This window comes from Coturnix japonica, chromosome 3 (assembly GCF_001577835.2).
Source record: "Coturnix japonica isolate 7356 chromosome 3, Coturnix japonica 2.1, whole genome shotgun sequence".
Lineage (NCBI taxonomy): Eukaryota > Metazoa > Chordata > Aves > Galliformes > Phasianidae > Coturnix > Coturnix japonica.
In genome coordinates, this window is record NC_029518.1 from 42,230,584 (window position 1) to 42,253,473 (window position 22,890).

General features: G+C 34.7%; 1 protein-coding gene across 9 annotated transcripts in view; it reads left to right on the forward strand.

Annotated features, from left to right (window-relative positions):
- The window catches only part of ADGB (androglobin), a 64,706-nt gene extending 42,389 nt beyond the window's left edge, over positions 1-22,317 (forward strand). For 4 of the 9 annotated variants that reach the window (XM_015858177.2, XM_015858174.2, XM_015858178.2 and 1 more), the window contains 13 exons: positions 240-333; positions 1,651-1,785; positions 1,989-2,142; positions 6,452-6,639; positions 7,431-7,612; positions 9,572-9,768; positions 10,945-11,056; positions 15,204-15,391; positions 17,014-17,169; positions 18,249-18,357; positions 19,623-19,731; positions 21,064-21,247; positions 21,737-22,317. In XM_015858177.2, the coding sequence (XP_015713663.1) occupies positions 240-333; positions 1,651-1,785; positions 1,989-2,142; positions 6,452-6,639; positions 7,431-7,612; positions 9,572-9,768; positions 10,945-11,056; positions 15,204-15,391; positions 17,014-17,169; positions 18,249-18,357; positions 19,623-19,731; positions 21,064-21,247; positions 21,737-21,937 (2,009 nt within the window). In that variant the 3' untranslated portion in view covers positions 21,938-22,317. Of the gene's footprint in view, positions 1-239; positions 334-1,650; positions 1,786-1,988; positions 2,143-6,451; positions 6,640-7,430; positions 7,613-9,571; positions 9,769-10,944; positions 11,057-14,068; positions 15,392-17,013; positions 17,170-18,248; positions 18,358-19,622; positions 19,732-21,063; positions 21,248-21,736 lie in introns of those variants that run through there. The other 5 variants (XM_015858175.2, XM_032443644.1, XM_015858176.2 and 2 more) reach the window with 5 other exon arrangements.
- Positions 22,318-22,890: the final 573 nt, after the last annotated feature.

Sequence of the window (22,890 nt, forward strand, 5' to 3'; positions counted from 1 at the left end):
TAAAATGGAAAATATTAGTCACATAATTATTTGAAGCTGGAAAAGTACTGAAAAGTACTGTGAAAGGAAAAAGTAGTTGTCAGCCCTCTGGCACCTCTGTAAGAATCCTAATAAGATAGCATTCATAAGACAATTGGCTTCCAGGTGATGTTTTTCACAAATATTTGGTCAGTGTACATTTAAAACAGTGTGAAAGTTAGGTACTATGTACATTATCAGACTTATTTTACTATTTCTAGGTACTAAAGAAAACGCTGCTGTCACAGAAACCTTGAAAAACTTGTGGACTTCAATTGAGTTAAATTTTGAACAGTGTGCTGTAGTGCTGTTAAGGTAATGATATAATAAATTATACTACTTTATTGCAGCCATTTCCATAGAGCTGCCATAAATTGCTGGTGCACACAATAAATGTGGGAAGTGAGTTACTAGTTTTAAAATTATTAAACTTGGTCAGAAAGGATAGGATGCTTTCTGTAGAGATATGCTGTGCTTTGTTATATGTTTGCATGAGTAATACTGTATCAAACCTAACCATTAGGAAAGGGTGCTACCATATAGTTGTTTGGTGGTTTTGTTTTGTTTTTTGAGCTGGAATATTGTTTTCTGTTTGTTTGATTTTTAATATCCAGTAGGTCATTTCATAGGTGGGAGCCTGAAACCGTTTCTTTGGTTAAACATCTATCCAGTTGATTTAAAAAACATGTTTTCATCATTTAAAATCATAATACTATGTTTTTTTTTAAACTACTATTTTTAAATAGCTTACAGACTTTTGTTTAATATAAAAGGCCTATTGACGTAAGCTAAGTTTTCAACTTGTTTCTGCTTGCCCATATGGTAATTTTCAAGGAGTTCACAGATTTGGAGCTTCTGAGGGGCTTCCTCTGTACATGTGCTCATCAGTGATGGAAGAATTATTATTTTGCAAAGCTTTGCAGACTGTTCTGCTTTAAGCTAATCCTGACAAAATTTAGATCTGCTCTGTGACTTACCTTTAATTAAATGCCAAGTTTGACTATTATCATGGCTAAAAATATGAAAGTGGGGATTGTTTGTGTAATTCCAATTGCTCTTTATAGAAAGCAAAACATCAAAGTACCATTGGCCAAATTTGGTGGATTTTAAATTTAGCAATTTAAAACTTGGGCATGTTCAGAGGAACACTAACTTTTGATACCACGAATGATAAATAAGCTTCCCAGTGTCAGTCAAGTGCCAGTCAGGTTAGCACTAATTCCACAGAAATTGATAACACCTAAGAGTTTAAATATGAAAGAAAGAGGTTTTTTTAAATCTCCTCATGATTCTATAGCTTTCAGATGGCAGCTTAATATAAAAAAATGGAAGGTATCCTAACTAATGTTATTGTTGTTTATTTTTTTTAATAATAAAAATAATTAATGGTTAGACTGATGGAAACACAACACATATTTGTATGTAAGGCTACCAGCTCTTAAAATAATAGAGCACCTTCCTTACCTGTTTTATTTCTTAGTGCGATCCAATAACAGAAAAGATAGCATTAATAAAACATTTTATGATTTCATTTTACCCTCAAATATGAACCATTGTTCTTCATAATATACATCAATACATGTCCTCTCCTGATTATGAGTAGATTTAAATCTTTGTTTTTCTACTTTACAGAGAAATGTTTAAAAGAAAATGTGACTCAATCAAAAATTTTCCTTGTTATGAAGATGAGTGGTGTAAGACCTCTTTCGCTGACTATGCTGTAACATATTCTGATCAGCCACCATATATTTGGTTTGTGGTTTTTAGGTGAGTTTTTTATAGCCTTTTATAGGATTCCTATTGGAATGAAATAATGATAGACTCTGTTTCTCACTACCATGTTTCAAAACATATGATTTTACATGTCTGTTTTCCTTAAATTCTAATGTATACTTTTATTTTGTTGCACAAATTATTCAATTTGTGGCAATAAAATGAATTTAATTTGTGTTTTCGTTGTTTTATTTTAGAGAAATATTTTTTGTCCCAGAAGACATGCTCGTAGTGCCAAAGATGTATACCACTATTCCTTCCTGTAGACTTCATGTAATTGATAACGACACAATGAAGGAAATGCCACATGTCTTTTTGAAAGTGGTGCCTCATGTTTACCCCAAAAATAAGGTAAATATCTGGAGTATAAAAATAATTGGAATAAAAGTGCTGAATTCTATAGGCATTTTCAGCTACATATTAATGTTCTGCTTAGAAGTATGGCCATGCTTATTAAAAGATTCAAACTATTGCCTCCTTCCAAGTTTTAACACTGAATGAATTGTCTTAATTCTGAAGGAAGGTATATCACCCAGATTTCCAATCTTTAGGCTAATGATGACAGCTTGCTCAGTCTTTCTTTAAAGGTTAGATTTCCTACGTTCTTGATTACTTTCTCCTTTGGACTGCTCCCAGTTGTTTTCATTTTTTTCTTTTTTATGATATACAATACTGAGCACAGAAAAGTTTGCAGCAAGGATAAACTTAAAGAAATGATGAGTAAGGAATGATCAGTTTACATGTCTTTCGGGCAGGCTTTACTACTTATAGAACTGATTGATGCTCATTTTCCCCTCTTCCACGCCCTTTACTTTTCTTGCAAGAGACTTGTTGACTCATACTGCTGTAGCCTTAAGTGCTTTACTGAAGAGCTGAATCCTGCTGTTTATTTTTCTTGATGAAATGCGGTGTATTTCATTATTGATTTTAGTGCTGTTTTTCTTTCAGATCACTTTCCTTATTTAAAGTAACATTGAATTATTTTCCTTTAAAATTATACCCCTTACCTTTGTGATATCAGTTAATTAAACATGGATCACTGTTTCACTGTGCACATAACTAATAAAATATTAAATTAAATCAGTTCCAGGTCAGGAAGTCTCACTAATTAAGAACCTTGTGTTTCAAAATGTTTTCTGGATGTAGTTATCTTCTCTAGTTTCTTCATAATGACAGCATTTCCCTAGACTTATAAGAATAATCAGTGACAGGTGTTGACCGCTTCTCTATTCCCATATAGATTTCATATAGCTTAATTGGTTTGATAGTTCAGAAGATCATCAGATTGAACTAATCCAGAAATTAGTTTATAATTATTTTCCAGGTTTTTTTCCCATTTTAGCCTGCTTCTAAACTCTTCAATCTTACCACTAATATTGTCTGTGCTAGACAAACTACCCATAGTTGAGCCTGTTAGAAAAGATAAATTCAAGCTTTAGCTTTCTTTGTCAGTAGAGAATTAGAAGTAGCAAATTGATGTTAGTCCATGACTGTAGCAGTTCTGTTGTCTTCCTTTTGTAATTTTACTTACAGTATTATCATACCTTTTCCCCATCCCCTCCAATAGAATGAAGTTGCTTTATCCAAGGTATATAGTGAATGCCAGCTGAATGTGGCAGGTAGGGACTACTACAAGAGGAGGAACATAAAGGGTTGCAGAAAAAGTCATCAAGTTCTCAGAGTTAACTTGGGATCTTCAGAGGTGGGTTGTGTATTCCATCAGGAAGGAAGGTTCAGTTTGTAGTTCGACAGTGGCAGGATGTGAAATCTCAATGATAAACACTACTTACAGCCTTTCAGGATAATGATGAGTTGTGTAAAGAAAGATCAAAACTTCAGATTTATTTCAGATCTCATCTCAGCGTTTGTCCTGCTTAGCAGACTGTGACTGTTCTATTTATGTCTTGTGGAATGGAAAATGTGTCTTACAACTCTACTGTTGCTACCCCTTCTCCCACCTCCACCACAAACCTCCTCCCATTTTACATGCTTTTTTTGAATAGAGATGTCAAGGGTTGCACACAGTATTCTAATTAAGATCTTACCAACCTTTGTACAGTACTATGGCTTTAGTTTTGGAGATGCTCATTTTGGTGTGCCGTACCCCACCTGCTTACCATTATTGCATGGATACACCACGTGATAGCTCCACTATTACTATTGTACTATTGTTATTTTCTCTTCTTTATTGATGACCTCTCCACCGTAATTATTTTTGCAGATGTTATTCTTGCTCTCTAAGCCTATGATTTTATATTTAACATTATAAAATATGGTTAATATTAGTTAAGAGTGGTTTTAATTTAAGCGTATTAAAGCAGAATTATACATGTATGCTGTGTTTTTACACTTCTTTTATTTCATAATCTCTGCTACTGAGTTTTTCAATAAAAGTTTGGACTTACACCAAACAATTTACCTTCCTATATGCAAATGGTTCATTAATGCTTCAGTGGACTTGCAACACTATTGAAAACTTGACTGATGGTTTGACAAGACAATTATTCTGTGTTTCTTGACAATTGCATACAGTGGTATTATTTTACTCTAATTGTTACCTTTCTTTTAACAGTACTTTATGTGAAATGTCAATAATGAAACAGAAAATATAGTATGCCTGAATTCCTAAATGTGTATTTATTATAAAACAAGTTATTTTTCCTTTTGAATGAATTTAGCAGTTAGCTGTTCTGCTGCAAGAATCAGCAGATTAAAACAAAGTCAAAGTAAATTTTATCAGTAGATATTGTTATTCTGCTGCAGAGTCGCTCTAGGAATGCCTTCAATCATTCAGAAACGAATATTAAAAAGAGGATAAAATCTGCAGACTAGCAATAATGTCTTTGTGTCTGCTTTCTGCAGATACTACTGTCTAGATAAAAAATGCAATGCAAGTTGCTACTTTCTTCAGTCTATTTATTTATTTATATATTTATTTTTGTATACTGCTACTGTATACCTTTTTCTTTTACTATCTTATACACAAGTTTATTTTAGAAGATGGTAGGAAATAACAGAGAAGCATTTCTAAACTTCAGCTGAACAGCACCTAGGGACCCTGTGAACACCTGTGACCCATCTCTGGACCTACTCCAACAGCTCCATGTCTTTCTTGTGCTGGGGACCCCAGACTTGAATGCAGTACTGCAGATGGGACAATCATCACAAGGACAGAGAAAAAGGGGACAATCTGTTCCCTTGATCTACTGTCCGACATACAGTTGGCCCTCCAGACTACAAGCACACACAGCTGGGTCATGCCAAGTTTTTTGTCCAGCATGCACTTCTCTGGCTTTGTGATGGACTCTTAGAAGACTTTAAGATTAATATATTGATAATTAATGTATTGAAATGAAATTATTAAATGCTGGAGTGTTATTATTTTAACCCTGGATTGAATCTGATCTCTAAATCTCCATGCAGCAAATTGGATTCACATACAGTTTCCCACAACCTCCAGCATGAAGAGTGATTTTTGTCTGGTTTATCCATGAATGAAAAGGTTTTCACTTTCTTGTTTCATGTTTATCTAATTTTGTTTTAGTATACATGAGGACAGCTACTGTTTGCTTAACATCTTGTGCATGAATTGCTAAAGTATTACTATTCTCATCTCCGATACAAAGTCTGAGTAAATTAAAGAAGATCTTTGTAATGCCAAAAATTAGCAGTTGGGAAAAGGCATGTAGGGTGGACATTCAAGTGTTCAAGTTACCTGTCACTTTATTCCATTTGAGTATGAATGCTGATTCTACCTGACTGTGGTAGAATCAGCATTCATACTCAAATGGAATAAACTGATTCAGACAACAGGTGACCTATTAAAGTTGTTAGTCAGAAGTGAAAAAATAGTTATTGTTCTTCAGAGCAGTCTGGGATGATTTGAGCCATTCAGCATGGCTATAATGGAGGAAAAAAATGTAACAGAAAAACCCCCAAACCTGTCCTAATTGTTTAAATATTTGATGTAAGCTGGAAAATATAGACAACTGAGGAGTCAGAATGTAACATTAAGAACCTTTAAAATCAGCAGGGAGATTAACAAAAAATCTGGGATTTCAAGAATATTGAAAAATGCTGTTATCAAAAGAATAATCTACTTTCTCCCCCATCCCCCACACCCCCACCCCCACCATTTATCAATCTAAATCAGTAGGTGATACTGATTCAATCATTTGGAAATTAATTGCACCAAGCTTGTTGATGCTGGACCAGAGTCTTCTCTTCTGTTAGATTTTTGGTTTGGTTTTTATTGTGGTGCTTTCCTTTTAAATATTTGTTTAATTAATTCTTGTGTTTTATATTGTATGTTATTTAAAATAATTAGTACTTTAAGTATTTAAATATTTAAACGTTTTAACTATAATGTCAGTGAAGGCTTCTATGTGTTGCTCACAGGAATTTGTACTTCTTTGTCATTATTTTTACATATCTTTGATTATTCTTTTTTAACATATACTAGGTTTATATTTGCTCTCAAATGTTATTAGGCAGTTCTTAACTCCAGCCTTACTATTTCTGAAGTATTTTTACAGTTTAGATCTATGATTTCCTTTTTCAGTACTTTTTCAGTTTTAACTTCTATTGGAACTCTAGCAAGCTGCATTTCCAAGACTAGAAAGTGTTATTTCCAAGTAAAAATGTCTTGTTTTCTCTTCAGAAAGGATACACATTTATGGCTGAAGCATCTACTGGTGACCAGGCTTTAGCATCTGGAATATGGAGGCTCCGACTCATCAGTTCTCATAGTCCGCTCCCATTCCTCGCTCGTGAGGCTGTAAATAACATCTATTCTACTAAAGAAATTAGAGAGTATTACATACCCAATGACAAATGTGTAATATTAAGGTAAACATTGAGAGAATAATGATCAAATCCTGCTTTTTATGTCCAGTACAACAATGTATGTTTTGTATTTCATAAATAAGTGGGTTTTTTTTGTTTTTGCTTTTGTTTTTTCTGAAATACTGCTGTTGCTTAATGAAGAACAGTTGTGAAATAAACAGAATAATTTCAAAATTATCATAATAGTATTCTGTATTTCACTAGGCTAAGTCATACCTATATATCAATGACTGAAATTCCATATTACCTTTGTAGATTAAACATGCATTAAAGGTGGGATTTTACAAGTGGTGAGGAGGCACAGAATTTGGTATATATTTTTTTTGCCTGATTTTATTTAAACATGCAGTTGTTTTAGAAGTGCATGTTCAATCAGAATGTGATTATTTACTTTTTATAATTTTCTTTTACTTAATTACTTTTGGTTTGTTTTTTACTTCTACTGGATTACTTTTTAATTGAAACTATTCCCTCATACAGCTAAACATTTTTTTTTCCCCAACGAATTGTATTACAGCAGGAGCAACAATATGAATATAGAGATCTGATAAAACAGTGGAGAAAAAATGGCAATACCACCCCTTTTTTTTACAGCTGTCCATGTTTACTTTAATCGTGGATTCACTGCACTGAACTGCAGTAAAGGATGCTTAGCTCACCAGACTGCAAGGAAACAGTGAGCTAAAAACTCAGTTTTAAGTGTTTTTTTTTCTTGCCAACACAATTCTTAGATGCTTCCCTAGAAAAGAAAGATCTGGTATTGTTGATTATATTGTAATTTTTTTCTTCTTTAGGTATTCAGTAAATGTCACACTATCACATATTGCTACAGTGCAGGTACAAACCTCTAAATCAGATGTGTTCATTAAGCTACAAGTCCTAGATAATGAGGAAGAAATTGTAAATGTCACTGGAAAGGGCCAAGCAGTCATTCCTGCTTTTCATTTCTTGAGTAATAATCTTCTGAGTTCCCTGTGTAAGTATTGTTTATTTATATTAATTATTATTTGACAGTTTTATTCACTGAAGGATATACATTCTTACAGTAACTTTATGTAAACACAGAAAATAAATAGAATGTTTTTCTCACCTTTTCCATGAAATTATTAGTGGCTTTGTGATTGTGATTAAGTGAAATTCTTGAGTGATGAATTGGAATTCTTGGTCCCCAGCAATAAGGAAATACTGAAATGACTTATTGAAATAAGGTGTCAGTCACTTCTTTATTCCTCTGTGTTTTGGCCTCATTTTGTAACTGTCTAAAGCGTTGTTTGGATCATTCAAGTAGCTTCTCTGTCCTGAAAGTTTAATGCACATGCTTGCCTTGCCTTTGAGAACAGAAATATGCTCTATTTTCATAGAATCGTAGAATGTCCTGGGTTGAAAAGGACCATAATGATCCCTTATTGAACCTCATTAGATTTACATGGGCCCACTTCTCCAGCCTGTCCAGGTCCCTCTGGATGGCCTCCGTTCTTTCCAGTGAATCAACGGTACCACTCAGTTTGGTATCATCCACAAACATGCTGAAGGTGCACTCAGTGCCATTGTCTGTGTCATTGATGAAGATGCTGAAGAGCTCTGGTCCTAAGACTGACCCCTGAGGGACTCCACCCTGCACAGAACCAATATTCACAACCCTTTGGCTGTGTCCAGCCTGCCAATTCCTAATCCATCATACAGTACATCCTTCAAATCCACACCTCTCCAATTTAGAGAGAAGGATATGGTAAGGGACCATCTCAAAGGCTTTGAAGGCTTTTTATTTTCAAGATCTTGACACTGTTTGATCTGAAAGTTTGTTTTGGTTCTGGTTGTCAAGAAACAATACCCAAACCATGGGATATGGTAGATAATCCACAGATTATACCAAACCGTGGTTTAAATGCACCATCTTGATCATCACTATTTGTTATTGGCTTGTCAGCAGTCATATAAGCCAGACAGGAAGCAAAAAACTCATGAATAAATGCAATCACATCCTTAAAAGAAAAACTTTTTTGGGGGGCTTAGCCTCTTCTCTACAACTACACAATGTTCCTCACAGAAATGGAAACCACTGAAGGAAGAGCTATTTCCCCATGTCTTGCAAAGTTAATAAATGCTGATTATTCTGTCGTCAGTTCTTTTTTATAGCAACTGAGGCAGTGAGAAAATTATCCCTCAAGGGAGAATATTTGATTTTAAATAAAATTTCCTGTAATACAAATGTATTTGAAAGTTAACAGTCAATACCCTACTCATTTTTGTCAGAACAATTGAATCTCAGAAGTTTGTTTACTAAAAATGCATTTTCTTTATAGAATCTGTATTAATATTCATTACACTGCAGGCTTATCAGCTCTCCTATTGCTGTTGGTGTATTCAAAAATCATCTTTCATAAATAGGCTAAATTTTGCACATTTTCTCAAAGTGCTTGGAAACTCCTGATTGTACTTTACATAAATGCATCTGAAATTAATTAAAGCTGTCTCTGTGTAATCCAGCCAAACATCATGGTGAATCCAAACCTGGCAGCATGTTAAATACCAGAGGTAGCAGGCAGAGATGTAAAGGAAACAAAGCAAGACTCTTCTCAGTGGTGTTCAGTGAGACAACACACAAATGCGCACACACACAGCTGGCCGTACAGATCCTCATGCATGCTGCTAGGCACATTAGCAGTTAGCATGATGAAGAAACAGTTGTAAAAGAAGTGATGTAACAAATTATAGCCAAGTAAATTTGATTATAAGGCAAATGAAGGAGATGAAGTAACTTTCCCCAAGATTACACATTTGATAACATGAAGTAAAGTGATGAGAGGTTAAATTCATAATACAGCATGAGAAAATATACTTCTTTTCTGTATTTTCTAGGGACATCTGTTTACCTCATACTAATAATTCACAGAATTTTTTGAAATTTACACTGATATTATTAATCTTCTTGCAGCAATTAAAAAAAAGAATATTCAAAAAGGTGAAAAGAAGGAATCAGAAACTGGAAAAAGAAGAGGTGGTCATGTTTCAGCTTCAAGGGATACCACAAGTTATTTCAAGGCAGGAATTTCTCACGAACGTTCACCTGTGTTAGAAGAAGAATCTTTCCTCTTGGAAAGCTTTGAAAATAATCAAGGAAGTCCACAACAAGTAAGAGATTTTCAATTACCAGAACCTGGGGAGAGTTGGAGATTGTGTGTGTGAGGAAAGCATAAAGGGGTATTGACATTTCTTTTGATTCAGATTTGGATCTGATAACTGGAAGAAAGAACAAAATATCCAAAATTAAGATTCTTGGTGAATGAGGCAATAACATGAATAATCAACTAACAGGAGCTCATTTTTATTTTCAAATAAAGGAGGTAGATGTATTCAGTCCTCAGGCAGTCTTCACATGCGAAGTTCAATGCAAGTATACTGTGACTTGCAGCTAAGGGACCAAAAATAGCATGAACAGCTTAAACTTTTGATGCTTCAATGCGAGTTCTCTTCAAAAAGCAGTGGAAGAGAAAGGCAATTTTATTACTTCTATATGAGACCTACCTGCTGCCAGCCAGCTGAATACTTTGTTAACACACGTATCTGCTACTTCAGCCCTTAGATTTCCTTAGAGAGGAATGTCAAAATTATGCATTTCTCTTGACCTCATCAGGCATTATTTGTCTATCTTAGAAAATAGTGTTTTGTTGCTCAGGCATTGTTTGTTTCTGTGTCTCCAGGTGATTTTGTAGCTTTTTTTCTTCCTCATTGTTAGGTTCATCTGCAACATTATATTTATAAAATAATAATAAAATAAGACAATTTCTGAAGTCACTCCTTCAAATTAAAACTGGCTGTAAAATTTGGAAAACAATTTTTAAAAGAAGTATTGGTGTAATTTCCTTTTCAGTGCTGAAAATGTTTAAAATAACCCACTGACCTTTTCACCTCCACCTCAACTCAAGACTCTGAGTGCTAATATTAGTGTTCAAAGTTCTGTAGAAGGACTTAAAATGAAAGACAGAATTCTTTGTCTTAGCACATGGCATATATAGGAAAGTTACATGGAAGTCCTTAAAGAATGTAGCTCCTTATTGTACAGCCCAGTTTTATTTCAGTTGATAAACACATGAGTAATTGTTTAATTTTACAGGAATTAATGTAAAATCTGTGGAATTAACACTAATTTTTTAAGCTTCTTGTGAGTACTGTTATGTACAATCTTGTAAAGTAATCATGTGTTTCATTTGCTGAGTTCAACAGTTGCCACTTTAATACAGGACTTCTAAATACTTACTGTAAGTGTTATGTCCTCAGCATGTTCGCATATTGCATTTTCTTTCACAGACTCACAAGTATATCATACAGGCGTTGGTGTTATATGATAGTTGGCCACTCACTGAGAGCCAGATTCAGTTCGTCCAGTCACTGAAGGTAACAGAGAAAACTGAACTCAAAGGTATGCCACCTTAAATATGTACTTAGGTGCTTTTAAATTAGTTATATTGCTAAAAACTAAGACCGTATGGCATTTCTTTTGTTTGCCACCTGAGTAAACAATTAAGCATTAATGCATTTTGTTCTATGGCTCATAGAACTAGGATTTGGTTATGTGCTTCTATACCTTCAGTTCACAAGAGATACAGAAATAAAAGGATACTCTGCAAACATACTTAAGTCTCAAACAGTTGCCAGAGCACTTCTATAATGAAGTGTAAATATAAAGGTATGATATTCTGACAAACTATAACAGAGTAGAGGATTTTTCTACTGAAACTAGAGAAGCATGCCTGAAAACACATTAATAAGAGGACAAGGCCTCTTTCCACATCTATGTTCCATCTGTATTACTGGGAGATGAATTTAGGGTTGTAGCGGTGTGTGTTCAACGTAGGAAGGCAACAGAGGAATCTTAAATACTGTATACTTGCTTCTCCTTTACCAGTGTCATCACACATTTTAAGCGCAGTAGAAGAAATTACAGGTTAGATCCATGGAGTGAGGTCAGGCTGCAGGAGCTCCATGTCCCCATATCCTACCAGTAGTGAGGCAGATGGTGTGCTCTCAACAGGCGTGCACAGGTGGAACATTCATAGGTGCTATGTGCGTACATACATATGTGGCCAACCACAGCAATCACAGACAGGCACTCAAAGCACTGATGTGAACACAGACAGCACCAATGTACTCATGCTGCCATCTACATGCTAGCTGCATCAGTATGCATTAGTGTAAAATTCTACTAAATGGCCTAAATGAAGATTTGTTATTTTCATATTCTTGTCTAGCTCAGATGGGTTTTGAAATGAAGATCTATTGTACTTGCTTCTAAATCATAGCAAATTTCTCCATGTATTTAGAATACATATTCCACTACGATATATTATCCTGCAAACTCATACATTCAATTTCAATTTAGATAGTACTAGACTTATTATTTGTTAGTTACTAGAGCTGACAGAATGTCAGTTTCATAACATGTAGAGAGATACAGCCCCAGAAATGTGGATTGATAACTGACTTTTTGGTTCAGAAAGAGATACCTGCATGAGTTGCGAGTGGGATAGATTACAATGTGAGGTGGGTATAATAAGGAGTTGTGCCTCACAGACAGATGTACAGGCAACTTTTTCAGTTGTTGTTTCACCCTCTTTTAAGTTGTTGCATTGTTCACATAATCACACCCTATTGCGTAGTTGTTCTTCTGACTTAGCTGCAGCTTGCACATAACATACCAGCCATGCTTTTGGTATGTACCCTTTCATACAACCTCCACAATGGTTGGTAAAGCCTCAGATCAAAAGAGGTCACTTGGTCACTGAATTTCTTTGCTAGTTCTCAGCTGTTGATGCTGAAGCTTCTCAGTAGCATGGATCCTCTAATGTTTGTTTCCCAGTAGCAGCACTGCTATTCATAGCTTTTCTTATCCATCTTAACTGGTACTTTGGCCCATTTACAGTCAAACTGATATAAGTCACAATCTATGATAAAAAGAAATTTTCTAGTAGGATGTTTTTGTGGTTTCTGTGTCCTGCTATAATTGCTGCTTTTCAAAGTAACCAAAACTCATTTCGCAGTTCAGATTAATTGAATGTTTATGTTTATACAAGAATACAAACTGACAGTGTTCACATGGAATAAAAACTAGATTGTTCAGGCCACTAAGAGAGTTTATAAGGGACATAACTCTTATTGTCCATACTGTTTAGTACTTATTTTATGTACTCTCTATCAGCAGCAATATTTATCTAGATCACTTACTACACAGGTTGGTATTTTAGAGTAAACAACATTCCATCTCTGAATATTCTGCTGATTGTGAGCCAGTTTTCAAATTAAAGTGATATGAAAACTGAGATTTACCATTGAAGGCTGTCAGCATCACTTGTCAACCACACAATTCATACTATGGCAGTGCTGATGCTTATCCAAAACAATGTCCACTCACAGTGTGATTTTTAAGAAAACTGCAGTGAACCAGGTGGAAAATTCCTGAAAAAAATCTCAAATTTCAGGCACTAATATTTCATGTAATGCAATGGTGCCATCTGGAGTTAACTTTGTGTTAATGCTGATTTATTGTGTCAAAAACATTTTTCTGCTTTGTGTTATCCTTTGCCAGTCTTTTAAGGTAGTCTCCCTTTAGAAGGCTCATAATACTCACTGGCATTGTAAGTAATTATTAGGAATACTTTGGTAGAAATTAGGTTCTCCAATAATAGATTTGTTTTTTTCTTTATGAATGTTCATCTTTTTCTTTCTTCATAATCCCTTAATACTGCTGTTTGACGGTATTTATAAGAAGAACTGTTGGCAAAAGTGATTTCATGACTAATATTTAATCATAATTATTGTATATGACATCTCATAAATGCTTTATTAAATAACACGTTGCATAAACAAAAAATTAAAAAGGCATTAACCAAGAAATGAGCAAGATAGCTCATTTAGTCCCTGTCGTTTCATCTGTTCCCATGTTATTTATTTAATAACTTTTCCATATATGTAAGTCTAGAACATCAAAATTTTAAAATTCAGGGTTATAAAGTCTCTATAGAAGCCAAAAATTGTAGTATCCCTTTACACAGATAGTCTTTGCCTCCTAGTATGTTATGACAATGTGAAATTAAATGGAAAGCCTTTTATATAATGATATTTTAACTTCAGATTATGCCATCAGTATTTATTTTATATTTGCATTTCTTCTGGAGATGTTTTATTATTTTCAGTACTTGTGGAGACTGCTTTAACTTTTGCTTTCATTCTTTATTGTATGTTTTGGTTGCATTGAATGAATTTAAGCATAGCTCTTGCGCACCATTATATGTTACTGAAGTAGCATAAGGAGTTACGAATGTAATGTATACATAAACACGTGTATAATATATTACATGATATATGTACATATATATGTGTAGTATAAATTTGCTTTGTACATCTTTCAAATTTACCATTTTATATTTCCGTATAGCACTGGCATTGCTTATCTGATCCAAATATCATTAAAGCCAGCGGAATATCTTCATTGGACTTTTGATCAAAACAAGCAGCACAGTCATCTTTCCTCAGTGGAAAGAAATTAGAAACACAACATTAAGTGAAAGATACCTTGTTATTATCTTCAGACTCATTTCCTCTTTTTTCCAAGAGAAATTGCCTGATTGATTGCACTGATCAAATCCCATTTTTCAGCATTTGTTTTAATGTTTCAAGCAGCGTGAAAGTGAAGGGAAACAGAGATTTCAGACTCTGATCTTTAATCATGGACTGTTGTGGATCCAGTCCACCTTGTTTCATTTGCTGTGTTCCTATGCTATTAAAGCTGTTTACTATTGCAGGCTTTACTTATTCTTTTTTACTTTTATAACAAGAACATGACATGAAACTGTTAATAGTTCTTACCACCTAAGACAGTGAAGAATGGAAGTGTTATGTAGTTCCCAGCTATTCAATTCAACAAAGATCATACATTCAGCATATGATTAAGTACTGATTAAGTAACTAATGTAAAAATTCCCAGGTAGGTACGCATTGAGTCTTAAATATGTTTTGTTGCCTTAATATCCTTACATTTTTTGATTTTTTTTTTTCATGTGTGTGTGTTCTGCTCTTCAGTCTTTCAGGCTTACAGGGACATGAGGCAATGAGAACACTGACTTTACTTACTTTGAGCTTCTCACCTTTATGACAGACTGTGTAAGAGAACTAAGAATCAGATTGCTAGCTACAGAATATCTGTCTCCTCTTTGGATTGACTTATACGCAGAACGATAGAGCAGTTACTGATATGCATGTACCACTGTAAACCAATAATTAAGTTCCAGGTAAAATGCTGTTAAGGACAAGTAAAGCTGTTGCAACATGTCTACTTCCGTAAGCCTGCTTTTAAAAGCTTTATTGTCTCCAGATTCTTTCTTGCTTCAACAATTAACATTGGCATAGTACTTAACAGTGTCAACTAATTACATAAAGACTTTTTTTTGTCTTTCCTGTGGCTGTTTTGTGCTGTTACGTTCCATCCTGGATTTATTTACATGGGTAAATACATTTATGGATGGCAATGGTATATTCTAATTCATCGTGAATCGTAACTATGTTGTGAACAGCACATGGGGAAAAGCAAGAGAAGCACAGTTTTCTCATAAAGTCCAATCATTTTGAAGGACAGAGGTCTGCAAGTATTTCTAAATCAACCAAAAAAATGAAAGATAAAGCAACTGAGAAGACAGAAAGGGAGAAGACCATTAAAGAAAGAGGATCACTTTCATCTCTTGTATTTCAACCTGAATTTGAGGTGAGAACAAATCTAAAAACTTGGATTTACTGAATGTGAAATTATTGTACTAAGTGTAAAGGCATGTGCACGTCTGCAGATTAGAATTATTAGCTCTTTTAGTGTATTCCCTGTGTTTCTCTATGCCCTGCTTTGGCACCTTCATGTTCTGCACCTGAGGATAACTGAATGTCACACACAAAAGACCTGTATCCTGCATTAGTGATGTGCTCATTTCCTAGCTTATGTGTAAAGCAACCACTGAGTGTTTCTTTTGGATATCTATTTTCTGCCTCTAGTGAAGGTTTGTTAAATTCCATTAATTTGACGTATTGATGTCCAGTAGGAGTCAATTGTACTGGTTTTCACAGAATCATCAGAGAAATAAAATAGGTCTTTCCTGTCTTACATGTTATAATTGTAATTAGCTTGTAAAAATGTAGTGGCATAGAAATTGATATTTACTTGCCTACCACTTTGTGGTAGGACAATCTGATTGTGATGTGGTTGACCAGCTTTTAAAGAAGCAATTGACTTTATGGATTGCAAAGAGATTAATGGAAGGCAAATAAACTTACAGGTCCTCATGGTTGTTTTTTGTTTTTCCTGCTTCATGGGAAGTAGTTGAAGAAGAGGGCACTTCCATAGAGTTTTTCATGAAGAAATCTCTACTGTGCTGTCTTGTTGACTAAGTTGTTGAACAGCAAGCTTCTCTATGATTCCTATCCACAGCTAATTATACAGATTTCTGGAACAGTGCCTTAACCTTTCTTGCAGAGCAGTCAGAATGGCTGCATTTGAGAAAGCTGGCCATGTAAATGCTATGCAACTTTAGGCTGTGTCAGGTGGGCTGTGCTACAGGTACTGGGATGATAGATTGCAGGAGTTCTTCAGTCTGTTACTAAAACAGAAGCAAGGTTCAAGAGGATACTTCCTGCCTGCATGTTCGGAATACTCCTGTTTTTTGCCTCAAATCAAAGCTGAGCAACCCATCCCTTCTTCTAAATCTTGGGCTTCAAGCTTCTAGAGATACTATGCTTTTCAAAAGCATGTGCAGCACAATACTTCAATTCTTGGCCAGGCAGCAGGACAGTCTCCTACCCTTTGAGTACTACTTGCATCCTATGATTCTGGAGAAGCCACACCTCAAAGTAGTTTATAGAATTTTGGAAATGAATGGAAAGAACTTGATGTTAGAGAAGAGAGAGCAAGATGTATCTCTACACAAAAATTCTGGTTAAAAATAATAAGACTTCTAATAAGAAAAAAAAAAAAAAGAAGAAAAGGAATTGGAAGGAAAGGGAAAAAAAAAAAAAAGCTTGACAGAGAGATAACTGCATGAATAAAATTGTTGCAAATACTCTTATTCAGACTGTCAAGAAGGGCTTGGAGTGCAGAGAATGCTGTATAGGTTATGGGGGTGGGGGAAAAGAAGTATACAAAAGACCTCGAAGTTTGGAATATTACAAAGTAATTTTCCTTTCCTTTCCATTGGCAGTAAATTTTTGTCTAGCAATGCATGTCAAATTCTATCCGTGTATAATGTCTACCTGTTATAAAAATTACCAGGGTACAGAGCATCATCTTACATAGTGGTCATAGATAAATACCAATAATTATGTCCATGGTACTTCTACTTTCAGCAAGATGCTATAAACAAACCGTACTGGATTTTACGTCTCGTTACTGAGCAGAGAGAGATGGATGTTCTGGAAGTGAAGAAAGACACACAGCGAGAAGATGAGATCAGAGCCATGAAGCAAGCATGGGAATCTGCAGAGCCAGGAAGAGCTGTCAAGGTAATCAGAGTGCAATCTGCATGGTAATGTGTCTTCACAAGTCGCAGGAGCTGTTGTGATAACAGAGAACTGAGTTTGTGTGACTCTTCTCTTCACCATTTTGTGGATGTCAGGGAATTTTAAACAGCCTAAATAATCAAAAGTGCTGATGTGCATGACTTGTGGGCAGGAATCCACATTGTCTACTTTAGACTTTTTGAGACCACTGAGACTTTAAGTGAACAGAAAAAAATGTTTCTCTTTACAACACCCACTACCTCTACACAACTGCAAAATTGTCACTTGTGGTAAGCTGAAGATTATGAGAGTATAATAATTTACAATTTAAAAAATTTAAAAAATTAACATTATTTTAAATTACTGAGAGATAAAGCATTCTCCAGTATTTCACAATGATCTTTAATGTATGTATTCCAAACTCTGGTAACGAGAACCTTAGCATCCTTTCTAATTCCTGCCCCAGGCAGAGTTGCATACTGTCTTGGTACTGGGTTTGATACTGACAGCATCGTTTTATCATTTGGGATACTTACTATATATTGCTGGTATGCACTGAGAAGACTCCAGGTGTTGTCTGCTTTTCATTTTACTCAGCTACCATTTCACCACGGTTTGCCTACACGTTCTTATTCACATACTCAGAACACAATTTAAGTTAGATAAACTTTAAATACAAGTGACAATTTACTTCTCCTCTACACAGCACATTAAAACTGATTAAACAAAAGTTCCAAAATGTTAAGGATGATCAATGTTGACAGGTCATTATTTCAGAAATAGTATATATAATGCAGTGATGATTTGAATATGACTGACACAAAGCACAGCCCTCTTGTGTTTATCTTTTTTTCTTCTATTTGTTATCTCACTGATGCTATTCATGTTGTTTGAAGTGATGTTTCCATAGATCATAGAATCATGGATCCAACCACTCAGGTATACTCACTAGCGATAATGAAGAAATATCATATCTCATCATACACTGGGTTCAAAGATTTACTGTCCCATTGATCACGTATAGATTCCTACTTCAGAAAATGTTTTGAGATAAAAGTATCCAATTAAAATTTTTTAAAAAGGCTTTTCAGGAACGCATGCAGTTTATCAATAAGTATGCTGCAAGAGATTCTGAGGGGCCCATAGCTGGGGTGGACATTGCCAGATTATCATCCTTGTCAGAAGACAGAGGTAAGGGTATAACTTTCTGCATGTCATCTTCCTTCTGAGCATTATAATTTTAAAATATAAAGGGATATTAATTACTTCCAAAAAAATTTTAAAAAATAACAAAAAAAAAATTGTCCATGATACAGGATTTCCTACTCTGAGTTCTCAAATACATTGCATATATATCACAACCAGTGTTTTTATGTGAAATTAAATAGGTTTCAAAGCATTCTGCATAAGTCATTCAGCTCCTTAACAAAGATGTCTGCATTAAATACTGTTTGGAAATGGAGAGAGCAGCCTCAATAATGGTGTCCAAATCCACAATCGCATGCTTAGTCTCTGTCTTCTTTATACCTTCTCCAATACCTTGCTCCAGCCTCAGACACAGATACAACCTCATTACCCTTGTAGGCTGCTAAGTTACCCTTAAGCCAAGTTCAGGCAGTCCTTTCAGACTAGAATTCCAACTCTAAATTAAGCTGACATTTCTGGAACTTCAATGGAAAACACTCCTTCAATTTCAAATTTGGAAGCAGTGGTCATTAGTACAGAAATATATTTTAATGGATTTGTAAACATTTCAATCGATTTCTACAATAAATAGAGTAATAAGAGTTTTTATGGAACAAACTACTGCAGACGTCATTAAGTCTCACCAAATTTCACAGGCTTCTCTGATGTGGCCAAGTGAACCAGAAGACAAAAGTGCTGGAATGATCACAACACAGTTCAGCTCAGTGGCCTGCTTAATATCAAATGTGTCAATGTGTTTTGAGAATTCTACATTAAAACCACCTTTGTGGTTAAATCATTCTAAGACAGAAGACTGACCATTTTAAATATTCTTGGGAACTTTCTTTTGGAGATTGTCATTTGCCAAACAAAACATATGCCCAAAAGAGAATATAGTTTTTTGAATTGTAGACAGGATTGGTCCGATTTTTATAGATATTTTTGTTGTTGTTCATAAAAGAATGTGATTCCTTGTTGATTAAAATTTATTCCTTAGGCATTTAAAGTTGATAATTCTGTCTTACTCCCTCATGTGTTGTGCTGATTTATCTAAAGTACATATACAAACTTCACTCTAGCAGTAATGGAAATGTAATCAGGTTTTTTTTCAGCATCTTTGATTCTATCATAATTGTTAGAAGTAAAAAGCATGTCCAATCTGTGTTCTCATTTAGAAAGATATTTTGCCGAGCCTAAAGAGAAAAGCATCTTTATTACAACTGTTACAAGATGGACCCTCTGAATAATCAATTGAATCTGTTTTGTTGTAGATTCTTCTTCTCTTACTGCAGAAAAGACAACATCACAAATAGCAATTGACTCAAGCTTACCAATGGAGCAAATAAAGTGGGAGCCTATAGATCTTAGTCCTTATATGAGGTAACCTGTATCAAGGAAAAATGAATGCCTGTTAAATATAAAATTGAAAGGCAGACTAAAGGTTTCAATATATAAGAATTAGTAAATGCAATATAAGCAATTGTACCTTCATATTTGGGTATAGTATAATAGATGTGAATTTAGACTTTGTCATTCACATGTCATTGGCGTAAGCAACAATACTGTCACATTCTTGTTTATTTTTTTTGTGAAAATCCTGGTCTGTGTTTTGTCTGTCCTTTATGCTGTATACATAGAATCATATAGTAGTGACAGTAGATGGTATCCTGATCGCTTTTCACTTTGATTTACCTGACATCGGTGTTTTTTAAAATCTAAGCTTTCCTACATCCTGTTATAATTTATGCTATTCCTTTAAGATTACACATTTTAAAGGAGTTGTTTTCCTGTTATGAAAATGCGACATAAAATTCTTAAGGAAATGCATATGCAGCCAAATATGTTTATTTCAGTGGTTATCTTGAAAGAAGTGCATATGAAGTTTGTCATTATATGATGCTAGATTCTAATAAGATATTTAACAAATGCAATTTAGTTAATAACTGAAGACAATATATATTAGTCATTCAAAATAAATACTTCCTTTATTGTATGTGTCAGGATGAACCTATGTGCCTCATATACATTTACCTGCATGTTTGCTGTGCTACAGACAGAACCCAGTTCATGCTAAAGTCCACCTGTATTCAGTGTGCTATTTATGCTACTCACTCATTTTTAAAAGACTTTGGAACATGCTGAAAAATTCCCCAAGTTCAGTTTTTAATTTAAAGGGAAAATGGTGTTATACTGAAATTAATAACACTAAAAATTAGAAGATATGGCAAAATATCTTCCATAGGCTTGAGTTTTAGAAGGCTTTAATTTATCTTCAGCTCCTCCACTGTTCCACGAGTCATTTGAGTCAAATTATGGCAATATATTATCCTCTTAACTGCCATTGTGCCCATGGAAAAAAATACATTTGTCTCAATGCTAAATTATAATATCAAAAACTTCCTGAACTAAGATATTTCTTGCAAATTAAAAATAAGTGTCACATGTAGGAGTTTTTCATATGCTCAAAGATGAGTGTGATTTTACCAATATTTTAAAGTAAACATCCAAGTATATGAAGATCTGGCCTCAGCAATGTACTTCCTCATCATTGTTATGTACAAGATGAAGAAAAGTGATCCCTTAATGTCATTGAACTGTACAATGGCTACTTGGCTTGATATAAATCAAATATATGCATGTAGGTACTAAACAAAATATAAACTGTCTGAAAATGTACTTGAAATGAGATAAATATCTTTCTGTTTCCTTCAGGAAAACAATGTCTAAACCTGTGCTAAGAGATGAATCTATAATTCAACAGCAAAAGAAATGCAAAATGGAAAAAATTAACCATTTTAGGCAACGAAGAGAATTGACTTTGGAACAAAGAGAAATGGATCAAAATGCCAGAGCTTTGTTGAAGAAAAATGTACTTGAAATGTATGAGAATCTGCAGGTGAGTTTTCCACATTACATTCCAGTAACTGTGCCTGTCATATCCAGCACTATCATGAATATCCTGGTCAACAGTTCTTTAAACATTTGTATCCAGTATCAATAATTAGAATCCACATACACCCCACTTCATTTGTAATACTTAGCTACAAGTCCAAAAGGAACCATAGTCCTCTACCAGTGACTGACTGATGCCTAATCCTTGATAAGAACGTGTCCAACTTTTCTGATGTTGCTGTGATTTTGGATGCCTAACATATGTTACTGTGGCAAATATTTCTAAAGTAATTCATCAGCTCTTTCTAGAAAACACTGATACATGTCTGTGTCCCTGTGAGTGATCAATAAAAATGCATGACCAGCTCCAAAGGAGAGTACCTGTACTTATATTGTCAAACAGTGAAATGCAACCTAAAAGATGCAGTTGCTTGTGATGAAACAGATTCATGTGCTAGAGTGAGGATGTTGCTTTTTGTTTCTGCCTACCTAGGCATCCTTAGATGAAATGCGAAGCAGAGTTCACAGCATTCGGGAAGCATACAGAAGTGAGTTGTTACAGGCTGAACTCAGAAGACGTGAAGAGCAGGCAGCTCAAGAAGCAGCAATGTTGCAAGCAGAGCAAGAGAAGAAAATCCAAGAAGCGAGCCAAAAAAAGCAAGGGAAAGGTGCAGGGAGAAGCAGTAGGAAGTGATGCAGAATTTAACTTAGCTGTTTGGGAAATAAAATTTATATGCCAAGCTTAAAGAGACTAATTGCTATTTTCCAGTGTTGGTGTCCAGTGTATCACATTACATCTGGGCTTTGTTCTACCAAAAAAAACACCAAAAAAAGATCTAGTATTCTAACACAGTATCTGATATTTTGCTGCTCATAATTGGTACTCATTGCTATTAACTTTTGTACTTATTACTGGAAATAAACTTTTGCATCAGTATTGCATTCAGTTTTCTCTCAAAATCATGCTTTTATGCTGTTATGTTTTTTTTATAGTCAATCAAAACAGCCAGAATTGAAACAGTGAATGTAACCTGTCAGTTTTTTAAGTCATTAATTAAATAGTAGCATTCCACATGTCTCATGTGTAGTCATTGGAAGGCTTCCCAAAGCCTGCTTTAATAGACACAAACTATCCCTGTACCATAGTATTTGTTCTTTTTCACATCTGGCATCATTCTGATAAGTGATTTTGAATCTCACAGTAACTCTTTGTAGTGGCAAACTCATGGCACAATCATTCAAGGCTTCTCAAATGCTTCCTGAAATCCTGTTTCCCAAGCTTTATTTTTCCCCACAGCATCTTTGAAAGAAGTGATTGCTCAGCTGAAACTTAAAAATGTTTCTTAAAAGTAGAGCCTGTACATGAATGAAGTGACAATCACAGGCTTTCTGCATGAAGGTTAATATACTTCTGCTCAGAATTCTTAAACTTTTGAGTACTGTCATCAAGCACAAAAAATACATGTGCAGTAGCTGGCACTCTGTAGTCAGAGAAAATGATTAAAGCTCTTACAACACTGAAAACTCTTCCTAGACCAGACGGAGCTGTTATAAATGGCTTAAAGAACTCTCTGTCTTTGTAGTCACATGCAGAAGTCTGGGAAGTTAGACTGCCTACATGTCGTATATGTACAATATGTCCATTCT